This window comes from Gnatocerus cornutus, chromosome 2 (genome assembly GCF_029298725.1).
Source record: "Gnatocerus cornutus isolate USDA-ARS CGAHR chromosome 2, icGnaCorn1.1, whole genome shotgun sequence".
Classification (NCBI taxonomy): domain Eukaryota; kingdom Metazoa; phylum Arthropoda; class Insecta; order Coleoptera; family Tenebrionidae; genus Gnatocerus; species Gnatocerus cornutus.
Genome location: NC_142234.1, coordinates 13,936,073 through 13,953,872, shown reverse-complemented (window position 1 = coordinate 13,953,872; position 17,800 = coordinate 13,936,073). Strand labels below are relative to the sequence as shown.

Below are 17,800 nucleotides of genomic sequence, written 5' to 3'. Positions count from 1 at the left end.
AAGGAAGCGGAAAATAGAAAAAAACTGGTGTAAAATTATTGTAAGCCTGATTTACATACATTTTTTTTTAATTTGCACAGAATAGTGAATTGGCTACTATCGAGCTCAAGCTTAGGTATAAATGGTTTTACTTCAGATTGTCTATCTCTAGAACATTTTCTTTCAAAAATTTCTAGACTAGTGTAATAAATAAATTCAACTAAGTACATTGTACATACGTGTCTATGAATAGGAGACAATATTCTGACGTCAGAGAAATCAAGAATACTTTATGAAAATCCGGGCACGCCCGATAAGACAATCAATGTAGGGCGTATTTCACATTCATCCTCGACAAGAAAAGCGCGTGATTTTGCGATAGGTAGATATGAAGTGTAAACTACCTCTGGCAAAGGGAAGCGTCATCTATTTAGTTTAATGAACAGACAAAAGGTCGACCTGCTTCTGCTTTATTTGCGTCATTATCATTTTGTTTTGTGAACAGGGTATGTAGTAACTTTGAAAATTTCCATTTAAAAGGTGCGTTAGGCAGCACGTGTTTTATGAAAGCTGAAAGAAAATTCATGTGATGTAAAGATTGAAAAGTCGGATATTAAAGAAACAGTGGTAAATTATTAATGACTTGATAAAACTTAGATGAGTTTGCGACGGATGGTAGAAGTTATAGAGGAAAGGTTATGGAAACTGTTTTATTATGTGGCGCGTTAGAGCTTTATGGTGTTTGAAGTGGTTTTGTAGTGTAAAAAGAAAAAGAAAGCGGGACTTTGTGGCACGTCTTGTGTATCGACATCTTGTGATATAAATCATGTCTTGTAATATGAATTGCTCTTCAACTTCGTAAAAAACTATATCTGCGACAACGTTTCTCTAAATCGTGTGCTACAAACTGTTTGAAAAAGAAGACCGTACTCACAGAGAACATGTAGATTTATCTCTTCGGTGACGTCTTCTCCAACTCCATTGCTCGCCATGCATTTGTACACACCGGCTTGATGCCGATCTACCCTATCCAATGTTAGCACTGGAGTCACCAATGTTTGATCTCCTGATGGCAGGACATTGTTTTTTCTCGACCATGTTATTTTAGGTACAGGATTACCCGATGCTTTACACTCTAACCTCACTGATGATCCTTTTTTTACTTCAACGCGTCCGTTCGAAGACACGTAGTGTATCCGTGGAGGCACTGTAAAAATAACATTTTTATTTTCACGAAATTAACAGGAAATAAAAAGTACAAAAATTATTCCAGAAAACGGCGCTGCACACTTAATAAGATTCTTTATATAATTTGATGATGTTTAAATGAATTAAAGGCGGTGGCGATGAAATTAGGTCGAGGCAGGTCAGCTTAGGATACAACGTGTTGCTTAATTTAGAATATACGAAATTTATTGCTGGAGGAACGCGCTGGGTTTCCGAATTCTTCTATTCGATTAGGAGGTTTACGGTTCAATTATTTTCCGGGAATTCTGCACCAAATGGATATACCTTGTTAAGGTTTTAAGTCCCTAGTAAATCAGTTTTGTGTCACATTAAATGGTATTAAATTTGTATTTAGATTCATAAGGAACACGCGGTGCCTACCAAATTAAATTTATTCGATGAACTTCACCGTCAACCTTTCGGGAATAAAAGTTCCTTCTCGATTTGCAGCATTTTTATAAATTTAAATACGCGAGGTGAGGCAATACGAAATCGGATTTGATTTATTTAATTAAACAGTTTCAATCAGAATTAAAAATTTGGTTTTCGTGTGGAATTAAATACCTATAAATAAATTAGATACCTACTATTATATAAATGATACTGATTGTTTGGTTTCAAATAATAATTTTTTGAAAATAAATTTTGAACGAAATCAAAATCAACTTAAAAAAAATTCATGAAAATATATTTTTAAACTAAAATTGGCCGATTTTGAAGTTGTTTATGATGAATTTTCACATATTCCTCCTGGATTTATAAATTTTTGAGAATGTGGCCAATTGAAAACCAAAATTAATAATAATAATTAATATTATCGCTACATAAATAACCTCTGTAAATGTAAATAATTAAAAAATTACATGAGTAAAGACCCCGTTTAAAAATGTGGAACACCAATGTAATCCTGCATAAACTTTAGGCTAAAAATATAAAATCCGGAAATACCATTAGCACTCTTGAAATAATATTGAAAGTTCCTGTTTGCGCTCTTAATTTGATTATTTTATGATCTTAGCATTCGCGTGAAAGTAAAGAGGAATCACAATTACTTAGAAATTTATTTCTTAAAGCAAAAGAGTGGTTGTGTAAACCCTCATTAAGCTTTTAATTAAGAAGTAATTACTGCGTAAAAACTGTTGCGTTTGAGTTACTTCGCATTAACAAAAACAGCGCTCGCCAAGTTATGAAACTTTTATGTTACGTAGGTAAATACGAAATTCCAATTAAATAAAGCATAAAACTTAACAACGCGACGAGTTTTACGTAAAATAAAATTTTCAATCTTTTAATAAACACTCGAAGCGGAGCTGTTTTAAACTTGACAACATAACACAATTTAAAACTCTCTCTTGTTGGTTGTTTTCCTGCATTAATTCGCAAATTATAATGGTTCCTGATAAATCGTATCCCTTCTACCAGATTTATGGAGATTTTCTTTTGTGTGCGTTATCATTTTTGCTTTTGCACCCATAACCCTTGTATATTTCATACATTAATATCTCTTTGATAAACTTACGATGGGAATTATAACGGGGACAAGTACCGTATTTAATCTGAATAATTAAAAAAGATACTTAAGCTCTTTTCTGCTATTGTTGCTGTTTTTTTATTAAGCGGTGTATAGAAAATAAAATGTTTTGAAATTTGGTTAAACTCCAGAACTAGTGAATTTCAGTGACAGCTCGACATTTGATTTCCACCATAATTTCAGTTGCGATAAAATATACGAAATGAAAAAGCTTTTAAAAGTATCTACTTTTAAAATAGCAGCGGTTCCTTTGTCTGCGGTTTTAATTAAAAGCATCGAAAAAAATGACACAAACTACAATCGAATAAGAAGTTCAAACTATACTTTATCCTGAATGTATTGTCAACACTTCAGTTCAAAAATGACTAGTTGGTTACTATGGATATCTCCATAAAGTTTAATTAGATATAGCTCAAACTTTTCTTGACGTAAACATCTCTGTGGCAGCTATTTCAAAGACGATTTCCTGTCAACGACTAATTTTCCGCAAAGGGATTAGAGATTTTCCACCCCAGGGTTCAATATGATATTTACCTACCCATAACGCATGATTTAATCTTGTGACTGGAGTAATTAGCCCTTTATTTGCTTAGTCGGATATTTGTCTTTTAAATTTAATTCCAGGGCAGGTATATCATTTTTCGATTGGTAAGAGGTGCCTCAGGGCTAAAAATATTTCCTATCATATTCTGTTTATAAATCACAAAGCAACAACATCTCAAAATTGTGTAATTATTCGTTCCTAGTACTTGCTACCTTTGTTTGAGTTACACAATCCTCGGAAGAGTAGGCATTGTTTTAAATTTAGCTCGACCAATCTCCGCAAACTTGAGTTTGTTATCTCTTAAAACATACCGAAACATTACTTTTCATTGTTATATTTTAATTTTGATGATATTCATGTGGAAACAAAACCAAATTGGCTTCATATTTCTCCGTGGCTTTTGTTAAAAAACCTTCCGCCATCGGTTCCACTATTGGTTTACAACGCACCGTTGATATCCATTTAGGAAGCGTCAATGGGAATGCCAAATGATGGATAGCCGGTCCTTTCTGTGACCTAATTCGGCGTAACATTGATTTACACAAGCAGAATGCGGATTTTTCGTGAGGAAATAAGCTCTTCTTGTAGGCTGCGATGCATGTGCGAAAAACGTAACATTTCATAGGCGACCGAATCTTCGATCCGAAACAGAACAGGAGAGGATCGCCCGAACAATATCACACCTCGTCGCACACTGTCAAAGCCTCCAAAAGCTGTCTTTTGATATTTCGCCAGAATGTGTAGTTTATGTCGCTACTCGTATACCAAACTGTTCACGTACAGCTCCACAGTTGAATGTTGACAGACAGAGAATGAATCGACAAATGTTTCGTGAAATTTATAATCGATGGGCTCGTGGGTGCGAAGTCAAAAATTTGGGTAGCGGCAATGTTTATAACAAAGACTGTAAACTGGATTTTATTATTCATTGACGATTTTATTTATTTATTATTCTGTTTTTTTTTAAGTTATATAAAATTACACATCTCATGCCTTTGAAATAAATGTTAGGTAATAAAAATAGTGTTTTTGTCTCCAGCTTGTCATTATTTATTCGTTAGCGAGAAAATTAAATATTTGTATTGCTTTCGGACAATTTATTTGTAATAAATATAGGCATTTTGTATCGATAAAGTTATCTACCTAAAAACTAGTAGAAAAACAATTTAAATACATATACCTACTTGTAATTTTGATGGGTATGGTCAGGAGGCGGATAAATCCCTCCAAAAAATATAGAAAGAAATTTAGATTGATTGTTTTTCTATTTTCTATGCTAAAAATTTGGGTTTTGACCCAGCCAGTCGATCAGAAATAAAAATCTCTACACATTTCATTGCTGAAATGTTCAAACTATGTACCAACTACCATTAGGAGATTACCACAATCATAAACAAAAAAAAGTTTCTGATTTACTATAAAAGTTAAAATTTGTATTACTTGATCATTAATATGGTTATTTAATTCAGTTTAAAAACAAACTAAACATGGAAATTTACCCAGTAGCAAAAGTACTTCGAAATAGCTATTTAGAGCACAAAGACCGAAAAGACCGAGTGACAATGCGGCTCACTAGAGCAGCTAAGAAACTGCATGTGAGCGAGCTTTCGCTATAAGCTTCTCGCGTGAGTACTGTACATACTTGATTATAAGCAAAATATATTTTTTATTTAATTATCACGTGCTAATGTTTTGACCGCTGACTTGTCTTCAAAAACATACAATAATGTAAAAATTGTCAAAAATAAATTTTTGGCTCTGCTCTAAAAATAAACATTTTGCTATAATTTTGGAAAAACTTACATCTAATCGCAATGTCGCATTTTAATTCTCAATTGCAAAAACTCTGTTAAGTCTCTATTAAAGATTAAATTTACTCAGGAGTTCCCAAGATGAAGCAACTGCCAATAACAGTAAACAAAACGTAAAATTTTCTCTTCGCGTTTACTTTTGGAAAACGTTTTCCCTCTGAGACTGAAATTAATGTAAAAATGATTACCTTTAACTTTAAGTAAATTACACCTCGATGTGTTGCCGTTTCTATAAATTTGGTTCGATACGACATGCAATAAATCTTACAATGTAATAAATCTAATGTGAATCAATATCACAATGAATAATACGCTTTGTGGGGTAGCTCGTTTGTCATCTTAAACATGGAAAATTTTATTTAAAAAAAATCTGCACATAGAGTTGCGTGTTGCTATTGTAAAACGCTATTGTTTACGCTAAAATATCCAGATGATATAGATACTAGTTAGCAGGGCTGAAAACGCCATTCTTGCAACCATTTCAAGTAACTACTGATTGAGTATCTGGAATTCGTGTCGATACTCCTTCAAAGCTTTTGAAAGCGTCTAAAGATAAAAGCTGTAGAATGTGGTGCTAAGTACACCTGCGACAAAAAACTAAATTTGCTATTGAGTTAAAAAGGCTCCCGACGTTTTCTGGTTTTAAGAGTGAATTATTTGGATTCGTGTATATTTAGTTCTGTTCGTTTCAAGTATAGTTAGTGGGCAACCAGACATAAATCGTCACTAGAATACACCCAATTTCGCTTTGCCGTTTCTCTTCGAGGTCAACTTCTCTCTAATGACTAAGTTCCAGAAATAACGAAGTGGAAGTGGAACATGTAGGTACCAGCGGGAAGAGATTAAGCGCATTAAGACTAAATGAAACAGCGAGACAGAATGAAAAATAATGCAAGGATGTGGATTTCTCCTAATTCAATTAGCGGCGCGACTTTTCCATCCCGTTTGAAGCAATCACCATGCTAGTTCCTTTGTCTCGTACGAATTTCCAGCACAAGAGCTTAGACCATTGTCGATAAGTAATGGCTCCTTTATTATTTTCATTTGTTGGATTATGAAAGGGAATATGAAAGATTTTATAGCTGACACGGCGTGAGTAGTTGAGACAGATTCTCGTCTTTTTGCGGATCCTGAAATTTATAGCGTCTGCTCTTAACAAACATTAGCGCTTTATTTTTTGTTTGTTGTTCTTAGACGAAATTTTCAAACTTGCTATCCGTTGCATTTAGCGAAATTTGATAATCTGACGGAGGCGTTTTATCCACAAACTTCTGAAGCACTACTGTCTTGTTATGTATTAAAGAGGCGGTTATGTATTAAGTGCAAAGTTACCGTCACACATTTAAGCTGAGCGGATTATTTTCAACTAGGAAAAGGCGAAGTGGTTAGAGTTACGCATGAACCACTTCATTAGCTTCACTTTCATTCATTACGTGTCATTATCCATACCACGTCTCGCCGTTAACAATGATTATTCTGGCAACCAGGTCTTACTTTATACTTGAGTTAATATGCTAATTTGAGACTATTAAACCCGTTGCTGTAATTCACGCGGCCGGTTGCCATGTTAGTTGTGCTTTTAAACAAAGACGTTTTGATCGTTACATTAAGTTGACGCGGGAAGGGAGTTTTAAAACTCCTGTCAGATGCAACTCTAACTTTTTGGTAAATGTCATCTGTCGAGCAAAGTTACAAAGCAGGTAATAAGTGCACTAAATTCCTTGTAATGCACGCTCGTTCTAGATAATAAAACTTACCAGAAAAGGATTTGAGTTAGATAATCCAGTCTAATTCGCTAAGTTTTCAAAGTGATTTCGACGCTCTTAAAAAAGACAATAGGAAACTGCTAAGCAATTCCAGTTGGCGAAGAGTATTTTTTATAAATTATTTGTTCGGAGATCATCAACAAATCTCAAAAGAGAATCCCCACAAAATTTTCCAACAACAGTAAAATTTAATTCACAGATAGCATTACTCTTCCGAGAATCTGTACAATTTACCCAGAAACATCGGCATCAAAATTCAACAGACGGATTATAATGGCATAACTTACACAAACGCTACATCCAACCTTGACGAGTTGAACGCATATTTTAAATCAGACAATTATTAATTTCCTGAAGAAGCGTACTGGAAAATGGAGGAAAACGTCGGAATTAAATAAATGATAGAACGTTACAACTTTTGGTAGTATTCCCGAAAATATCGAGAGCCATTTTACATAACTTTCAATAACTGCAAGCTTTAGAAAATTTATAGTTTTCATAAGTTTTAGTGCGACATCTCCGCAGTCTCATTCTTTCAACGTCAACTCACGCAGATAAAAATAGTCAAATAGAATTAAAAAAATGACTATCTAGATTCTAAACTATGGTTAATGAAGCAGAAATTAATGAAGAAACGAAATTCCTCCTATCGGATAATACAGGCATAAGAAACTTTAAAAGCAAAAATCAATGTTTTGAAAGTTTTGGTAAACTTAGCTCCAAGTCTTAGACTTTGCCACTACTACCAGTAAATTAAACTAAACAACCCCAAAGGGAGTAGAAATTTAATGAGGCTCTAGATATGAAGTAAGTGATATGTAACTGACGAAAATAATTCGAGCGCGTCTCTGGGGCTTTTAAAACTTGGAATAAGTGAGATAATTGACGCAGTGCCACCAATCACCGGTTCTACTAATTAAAACTAGCGCTGGTGATAAATGCGGAGAGATTTACTAGTTCGTGTTTCGGAAACTCCGGCAGTTACTGCATCAATTTAGATGCATTTTCACGAGGAATAAACATGAAGATTTTTTTTGAATCGAAACCCATAACGATCATATATCAAAGCGGAATAAAATTCCATTTTAATCATCCAAGTTGAAAGCAATAAAAACTGGATTTCTTTAGATCCATATAAAAGGAGCTTTTCTTTTCAAAGATTTACTTTTACCTTTAGTTATATCGGGCCTTTGGAGAACGTGCACCGAAGCGGTTTTAAATTAAAAGAAATCTTCAGAACATAATCGGGCCAATAAAAAACACGGACCGTACATTTTTAGGCGGAAATATCTTTTCGTCTGTCACGACATTGTTTGATACTGAATTTAGAGTTCATATTCATCTACTAATTTAGGCGGTGGCATTAGCCAGAATTAAATTTTAATTAATTGTATCTTTCAGTGACCCAAAAGTGACAATGTTCTGGATAATTATAATTGATGAGGTGAGAATATTCTGATAGCAACAACGACCTATCAGAGCATCTGTTTAATTACGAATATCCGTAACGTGACGACGCTGTGTTAAAACGATCAAAGACTATTTAGATGCTAATTACAAAATTTTCGATTAATTTTGGCACCATCTCACTTAAATTCCCACATAAAAACCTAAACCGGCTTAAAACGTGCAGTTATTGTGCAATTATTTTTACTATTAAAAAGAAAGAATTGTATCCGCTGCAACTCAATTTGCTTTCTGATTCGTTAAAAGGTATTCAATATTTTGTTATGTAAACCAAAAATAGAATCAATTTTTAAAAATAAAAAACTGGTGGTTGCGCCGGGCGCAATTTTAAACCATGAATAAAATTAAATAAATACAATCTAGGACAAGAATAATAATGTATTCATATGTAAAATGCAGTTTTTGTTTAATAAAGTCTCCCTTCCAGCGCCGTCATTTTAGTTGTTTTTAATCAAATCATGAATCATAAACTCCTGCAATATATTTCGTCCCTTCTCATGTAATTGCATGGGCATTAACTTTAAATTTTCCTCTTTAAAACCGTGGAGAGTAAATAGACCGAAAAGTTAATAAAACAGACATAAATTAGAATACTGTAAACTTCCATAAAAGCTGAATAAATTAAAATAACTTACCTAAAATTTCGACCGTGTGCGTGATTTCCCTCGGTTCTAGAGTCCCGATCTGGCAAACATAATCGCCGGCGTCTTGTGGTCCTGCTTCTTTAATTTCCAAGCTGTAACCATTTACTAGACTGATACGGGGATCCGGAGATACTTTCACGTTGCCAGCCGATAGAACTGCGATACCTTTTTTCCAGGCTAGCACGTACGGACCTAAAGAACAGAACAGACACAAATAAGAAATATTGCCGGGCCAATTTAACGGAGTTTAACTTTAAAGAGGGATCAAACATCCAGCTAAACTACAGCGAGATAGGGAAAGTTGCCTCCAGATTGCTCCAGATTCGCTTTTATGTTCGACAAAAAAGTAAATAATAATAATTGTCTAAAAAGCTACTGAAACAAAATATGCTCTTTGTGTTTTTGAGAACGGTCAAAGTTTATTATAAGAGTTGCTCCGACAATGAGGAAGATACTGTGCTGTTGTTATCAGTTAATAATGAGCAGAGACAGAAACCCTAAAATAAAAGCCTGCGCGAAAATTTATATCTCGATTCTTGTGGAGTCAGCCATTCATTTTTTTCTGGACGAAAGGTAAATTTATGAAGTTCATTATTTCGCAAACAAGTCGCTATAGCATGTGGCAAGGGACTCAGGAAGAAGCGGAACGCAGTGCCCAATTAAAGGGATGAGTTATGTCCATAATCTGGATAAAAATGGCCTTTTTAAGCAGACTGTTTTAAACCAGATCGCATTTTCAATTTACGTCATTATGTACTGGCAAAAAGTTAAATGCCGGCGGAAGGCGGATAAATCTAGTTATTTTTGACATTTGAAGCCCTCCATCCGGTAAAGCTCCGTTTTAATATTGTTTCTCTCAACAATTTACGTGCAATTTTGTCTTTTGTTGCAAGTGCAAGTATGTCCCAATCTTGTAAATACCCTCATTTTTGTATGTAGACTGTGGCGTTAGCGCTAGTAAAATTTATGAGCAGTTGTTGCCCAAGTTGTGATTTCCCAGAGAAAACTTGCAGAGCAAGAATGTTGCAATTGTAGCGTCGCTCGTTGATTAAAAATTTTAAATTTCATTTAGAGAATTTACGTCGCCGCAATAAGAGATTAAATGTTAATTGCAGTTCTCCGCAACCGGCTTCTGAAAAAGTCGACATCTCAAGTTTCCCTTGCTCATATGATGAAAATTCTCAAATAAGAAGCAAAATAATAAAAATTATGTGTAGTATAAAAACGCGAAATGGAATGGCTACACGGAAAAGCTTTTCCTTTTCTGTTAAACATTTATCATGTGGAATATTCCCGTGAAATCCGCCTTTTTACAACTGCTCACAAAAATCAAAAAGATATTAATAGTTCTATATCGTGCTAAAACTCACGCAGGCTTTGTTCAATTTGATAAAAATTTTAAAGTTTCAAACTGTTTCCTTCAAAATTGTTCTAAACTTTATAATGGAAGTTGCGCACTTCTTGTTTATGTATTTTCTGACAATTACTGCCTTGGGATAGCTCATTACGTGAAAGAACTCTTAAAGATGGAAACTTATTCGCCCAAAAAATTGTCACTTCAAATATTCTCTCAAGTAATTTCACGGATTGCGTAAATAAATGTACCGTGCTAAATACGACAAACTCTTTTTTTAATTATGAGAAAATGTCACCGACGACCTAATTGATGTTGTAATTAAAATACCACATATCAAAAACTCGACGGACAAAAAATAAAGTAATCCTCAAAATATGCGCAAAATCTTCTCAAATATTTAATTAAGATTGTGATGGCGTACTCAATTCTATCGGTCTGTTCTTTGTTGCGCATTAAGCGGTATTACGATTTTTATAGCAGTTGTGTTTGTTTGAATTACTTGTTTACGCTTAACTGTTGAACAAATTTCCCCCCAAAATATTGAAATTTGAAATGTATTATACAATATTTTGTATTGATCAGAAAGTAAACAAAATTAATTTTATTTTTGCGAGATTAACACTGTTAATTAGAGCAACTTTTACCATAAAAGCTTGCACAGGATTATAAAAAAAATAGTTACAAATGGGTCAAAACTACTGTCCTCCTAAACACACAGAGCGATTACGGCTCTGGCAACTTTTCGGATGTATAATGTATGAACTGCTGTCGATTTTAGTGAATTGCAGTTCGGTGCATTGTAATTTGGCGCTATTCTGCAAATTCTTCATACAGGAAACTTTGTTGCAATGAATTCCTTGCAACGGATATTAGTGACTAGTTTGCACGAGCAACTTGGCTCGTTTAAATGCAATAGCTTGGACTTTTTCGACATGTTGGTGTTTGACGAGGATTTCCGTTTAATTTAGGGACTGGACATATTGTAGCATTAACTAATTTTCGCTCCCATTTATTTATTTCCGTAATGAAGCATTTTGTGACATCGCCTAATTGAAATTCAACATGATGTGTTGTCCGCGTCAACGATATTGTATAAAACTCACTATTTAAATAGGGTAACTTTTTTAATTATAAACTCGGAAACTAATTTGACGGCGCTGTAACTTTATTAAGTGCGGAATTACGACAGGTAATATCATAATCTGAGTCCGTACCGCAGGCGGCGCCTTAGATTTTCAGGTGCCACTTTTTATGTGTCTCAGTTTTGTGTATTCATTTATGCACCATTCCTCATTTAAAAGTTCCACCAGAGAGTTTACCGTGGTAATTTAATAAGCAGTTGTTTTAATTAGTCTATCAGTTGTGGGCAGAACTGTAACATTTGAGTAATTCCAAGTGAAGCGCACCACATTACAAAAAATTTTGCATACAATTTGAATGAAACTTTGGTACGTAATGCTTTAGAAATTCCCAGTGGATAATTTTGGCCAGAAGGCTTAAGTTTGTAATATACTGAGTGTTAAAATGTTGCATTTTTTGCACGCATCGACTAAAAAAATTATTCCTGGAATGTTTGACTTTAAATTTAAAAAAGTCAAATTATATTAATTGAGTTTTTTTTCTTAAGATAATATTTTTTGGATATTAGGTATATCCCGCTAATACATTTTCTATAACTGTTAAAATTCCTACAATTTATTTTTCTAGTCTATGCATACAAGAAATGAGTGCAAACGTTAAAGCGAGGGGCCGAATTTTTGCCCTACATTTGTCGTTCACTAGCTATTAATTTAGCGCGCGGAAAATCGATGTAAGAGTAGATCGTGTTAAAGTATCCGATGGGTATGAAAGGCGTTAACTCTGCACGCTATCGGGCATTTGTTTGATGCTTTCCCTGTTCATATCAAGCAATAAATTGTTGTGAAAATAAATGTTTATTACGGGAAACAGAAGCGAAATGGCTTTCTGTTTCTGTTAATTGTTCGCGCGGATTTTTATTTTTCTCTCTTAAAGCCAGAAATAGCACTAAATTGTCGTTTTCCTTTTGTTCAATCTAAAGTCCGAACATCCAATCATAACGAGTTATAAATTATTCATTGAAGTTCAGTTACAATAAAACAACATGATACACCTAGCGCTAAACCTGTGTGGAAATAAATGTAAATACGCTACATGCATAATGTAGCACAAACTTGCATTAATCGATAGTCTTATTTTCAAGAGCAAATGCAACCACCAAGTCCATTGAATTTAATGCTGATTTTTATTGTTTGTTTTCATTTATAAATTGCTACGATATGTTAAAGAGGAGGTTTGTTATAAATGGTGGAAGTTTCATAAAACAAACTATCTGAAATATTACGTCCTTTGATTAATATTTCCCAAAGGTATATCGTACTTTGTACTTTGACAGTCTGTGGTTTTATTATGAAATGCGTCACTATGATATTCATAAAAAAATTAACACTTAGATAGTTTGCAAAGTGTTTCTTACCGAAGAATTTTACACATTTTTCCAATCTTCATTTAATTATTAAACAGTAATATCACTTGAAATTAAAAGCACACCCCTTTAAGTATATGATCAATAAGGTGTTATTACTGGAAGGAATAATGAGTAATATTTTATGATCCTCTTTTAGTCTTTTATAGAAATAGAACAGAGTAGAATAAATCGGTATTAAATATTTATACGTACACTGCTCTTCAGCAAACCTAATCTGATCGATAGCATCATATACACGTTTGTCTTAAGGTGAATATTTAATTGAAACAATGAATAATTAATGAATCGAGACGATACGACCCTTAGGACGTTAGAGTTACGGAGCTCATCATTAAATTCCAATACCGCATCACTGTGTTATCGATTTTATGTTGTTGAGAGCCAAAACAGTGAAATTAATTCAAGAGTAAGTTTAACATTTTTTTAATTAGTTATTCGGAAATGGTTTATTGGAAAGTTAGGTCTTGGGGTTATAGTTTACGGTAGAAGAGCACGTAATTCAAATTCAGGCTAATCGAAAATTGTGAGCGGTCGTCCTGAGAAAGAGCCTCCAGTAATAGTGAGCGAACTTTAAAATCAGGATTTTTAAACTTCCAACCGATTTGTTTTGAACGTAATTCGGCATGTTGCTTTTTTAATCTTTTTAACTCGATACTTTCGTTCTTCGGTTTTCAATCAGATAAAAATATTTTTCCCGCAGCGAAAATAGAATGTTCTTTTATAATCCATCGGATGTGGACGTCTAGACTGCACAGTTTGTTTTCGCAACCCATCCGCGGTTGGAACTTTTTTGCAATCTAAATGACTCCCAAATATTCGAAGTGATTGAGTGGAATAATTTCGGAGCGTGTATCGATCAGACGATAGCCGACGACTTCCGCCGGAAGTGGGTCGACTGAGCCATCGGATTATTATCTCACTTACCGACTGAGCGGAACTCTATATTTTATTCAGGATATTCTAGTTATTTCCAGTTTGCAATTGCTCCGCCATCTCTCGTAGGATTCGAACGCTGATTTCTAGACGCTGAGGGAACATTCCGAATCCGCTAATTTTATTTCATTAGGAGAAAAATAGGCGGGTGCATAATTATTTCGAGGATAGATTGCCTTTGCAGGCGGAAAGAATGAGTCTAATTGGAAATTTAGATTGGCTCGGGCGCGACGTTTTTTGCCCTTGTTCATTATGCTCCTATTTTTAAAAAATGGAAACTCTTGATTCTGCAATTCTTATTCCAACGAACGGTTCAGATTCGTCCTACGAAATCGGCTCCTTACATCGTAAACTCTTCAGGTAATTCAGAAAATAACTTGGCTCGAGCAAGATTGATTTGGAAATTTTGTACGTATAACATATCTGATATTTCAAAACCTGCTTACTTTTTCAATTGTGTATTTCCACGTCTTCGAGAATTCTATGTTAACACACAATGCTCTTTTTATTTAATTTTTGATATTTCCATAACATAACTGGAATCATGTCTCCGGGATATGAATCTTGCACGATACCGAAAATAACGTAATTTTTTGTAAACATATTCGCGACTTCATTTCCTGGCACAAAATGTTGACGATATCTTATAACGTTTTCATAGCAATTGAACCAGTTATTTTTTTACGATGAAATTAGCAACGTTGGAAATTTCAGATTTCAGTAGACCTTATACGTGACAAATGTGGCGCGTGCCGGAAGGAAGGTCAATCTGACAATCTGGACTAAACAAACTGCTGCGTAAGATTTATGATCTATCTTTATACTCTCTTTTTGTGGAACCCACATTAGTTAATGGTGTGATACGAAGCTTCACCTGTTTGTTGTATGTGACACATATGTATCAGAAACGTCTCGGTTTTCAAACCACTTATCTAACAAAAATATCTTCTCATTATAATAATTGCAAAGTGGAGGATTCCGGTTATTTACCCTTAATTAGTTTGTTCCTCACCAGCCATTAAACCTTTGTCATAAATACTATACAAAATCCTAAGCTTTGACTTCGGAATAATGTTTAAATGAGCTGTCTCTTGCAGGTTTGGGTGAAGGATTTCCAATGAGAAAGAAAGATGGAAGTGACAAACACTAATCTAAAGACATGGGCCATCGACTATAAGAATAAAATTAATGAAATGGAACAGACAACTTCTGTTAAGTTGACATTGCTCCAATCACTCAGTTGAAATCTTAAAAACCAATAACTTCAAGAGCAGTTGTAAAGTAAATATTAAATAAAACTTTCTATTAGCTTTAAAAGTATTCCTTAAAGTTTGATTATTGCGCTCGGTTATATTAAAGTCGCGGCCGTTGTGTATTATTGTCGTTTAATTTATTTTAATGGTGTTTACTGTGAAATATTTTGTTGTTTCAACTTCGAACGTCAAACCAAAGAAACGTAATTAACTTGGTTCAACTACACAAACTGCGAAGCTTGAGAGTTTTCCGAATTGAAATCGGGAAAAAATATTTTAACGTAAATAATTTTTCCATCAGTGGGCGTTGTTTGTTTGAGTAAAGCTTGACAGTGTTGTGTTTTACTTAATATCCTGGAAACACGGTAGAAACGTTAAATGTTTAAAGAATTTTATAAATTCCTACCAACAGCATATTATTAAAGTTGATTTTTCTCCCCAATCAAAACGTCCGGTTCTATCAACTTTTTGCTTGATTTTCCGAGTCAAATATTCAATGTACATTCTGTCACAGCATGCAATAGAATGTAAGATACACATGAGCAACAATAAAATAAAGTGGACATATCTTACCCGGATTGGAAACCTCGCAGGGCAATATGACCGTATCCTTATCTGTGACCTTAAACACTTGACTTGACGTGAGGAATGTGGGTAGTGTGGCAGGATCGACCTTGATGCCCGCTTGCCAGGATTCTGGAAAGAGGACAATAATTAGAGACACATGTCCGTGGCTATCCATTTCCCAACACTTAGTTACCAGAAAGCTTCCTAATATCACCGCATTCAGGACTAATGTTGATGGCCCGGGAAATTATCCCATTCCAGACCAACACTCGTCACTCGAACAAAACAAGCTCTATCCGCAATTTTGCGTTTTACAAACAAAATTTAAACGTCAATGTTTTAAAACAAGAGGAAAAATTGCATTTTACAGACATGTTAGAGTATTTTGATAAGCATTCGATAACAGAGTTATGGTCGATTTTACAGTGTTTGTTTTGGTGAGTGTGCTTCTGAAGCGTTTAATTAAGGACTTTTTCGATTGACATTGCGTATTCGAAACGACATAATGACACTTGTGATAAAGGAAAATATTGAACGCATCGAACAAATGCGAACTGTGTTTTTATTGCTGAATGGATGGTACAGCACGGTTTATGAATTTTTCATTGGCTGAACAATAGACGTATTTGTTTAGTAATTTCGTCGAATGGAGAGTGCTTGGATTCTGTGACTTTCCATGTTTGAACATTAAAAAAATACGAGGAAAGTGATTGGTAAAATGTTTGACAAACTAGCAAAAACGCTTTTTTTAATACTTTAATACCTATTCAAACATTGAGCTATTTTTTCTGTTAACAAATACAACCGGGACAATGCAAATGTACGAAATCTCATATTTTATCACATTATTGAGCGTGAAGTTAAATGTTTACCACCATCGTTTGCTGTTCGATATTTTAAAAATTAACTACACTTGCACTGGCATGATAACATAATTACCTAGAAAATTAGCTTTCCGTTTCAATATTTGATGTGTATTGGAAGTCAATTTGTTAATTATCGGGAAATGTAATTTTCAATAACCATTGTAATGCGAGTTCAAGTGGACATAAAAAGTAGCCTTCATGTACACAAATGTTGGAAATATGACATGTAATATTTAAGTTATAATTGTATAAAATTTACATTTGAAAAACCTATCAATAGATTCCCACTAACTTGAAATTGAGTAGACCATTATTTCAGAACGAGCAAACTCGTAAAGTTTGCTGCGTTTTTAAACAACTCTACCAAGTTTAATAATGCTTGTTTTGTACAAAATGATAGGATATAAATGCGTTGGTAAAACGTGTAAAGACTTTATTGTCAATAAGAAAAGCAATCTTTTACCCTTTACTGCGACTTGAGCCACACAATTTTGGGATTAATATTTGTCTTTAAACACAAAATGCGTTATAAGTGAAGTTTATGTCCGTTTTAAGGTTCGGCAGAGTTGAAGTAGCAGATTAAAATTGCGATAAACGCGCTCAGTAGAGTGATTCTTAAATAAAAAGAAAACGCCAGCTTGCAACACCCTGTAAGCTTCAACACCGTCAAGTGTAGCAGAGAAAATCAGATAATCCTCGCCCTTTGATTAATAGCTATTATTGTAATCTATTAATAGCAATAAATTATTTCCGTTCATCTGGTCATGCATCAAGGATTTCTGGTGGAAACTAATATTTCACCGACGCAGCCCCTACGTGTCGTTAATCTTTAATTATTAGTGAAGTTTATGTTATCCATGTTACTGCTCTAAATTTGCTGTAATTAGTGTAACGTCTTCTGCGCGCTTAAATACCCCCTCACATAGTTGCGCCATCGTCGCCCCCACATAATCTTGGACCGAGATGAAGAGGTCGATCCTTGCGATGTAACAATTTGAGAGCGATGTGAAATGGGCTGCCTAATTGGCACCGCTGACCTAATTAAATGTTCCGCGCTGTTACAGACCGAGTGTCGGATCTAACACTCCAGCAGAAGGCACTATTTGGTTTTACCTTTGTTATCCTGAGATAACTTGCTTAGGGTTGTGTGTGGACGCTCGGAAAAATTACGCTTTTCAACATGGTGACTAACCTAGTTTCTGGACTTTTTCTGGACGTAAATAAAAAATTAATTAAGTTTGAAGAAGAGAAAGACGCAATTGGGGTGTTCTGACAAACCTACATTACAGTGAAAATCGATGGCGAGGGGTTAAACAGGGTTCAAGTGTGGCTTTGTGGGGGTTAGTTAT

General features: G+C 34.5%; 1 protein-coding gene across 2 annotated transcripts in view; it reads right to left on the bottom strand.

The window, feature by feature from the left end:
• LOC148179265 (limbic system-associated membrane protein) overlaps window positions 1-17,800 on the bottom strand; it is a 138,443-nt gene that overhangs the window by 47,971 nt on the left and 72,672 nt on the right. For both annotated transcript variants that reach the window (XM_088030552.1, XM_088030553.1), the window contains exons 2-4: window positions 15,592-15,714; window positions 8,961-9,161; window positions 914-1,186 (exon numbers count right to left, since the gene is read on the bottom strand). In XM_088030552.1, coding sequence (XP_087886678.1) covers window positions 914-1,186; window positions 8,961-9,161; window positions 15,592-15,714 — 597 coding nt within the window. The remainder of the gene's footprint in view (window positions 1-913; window positions 1,187-8,960; window positions 9,162-15,591; window positions 15,715-17,800) is intronic.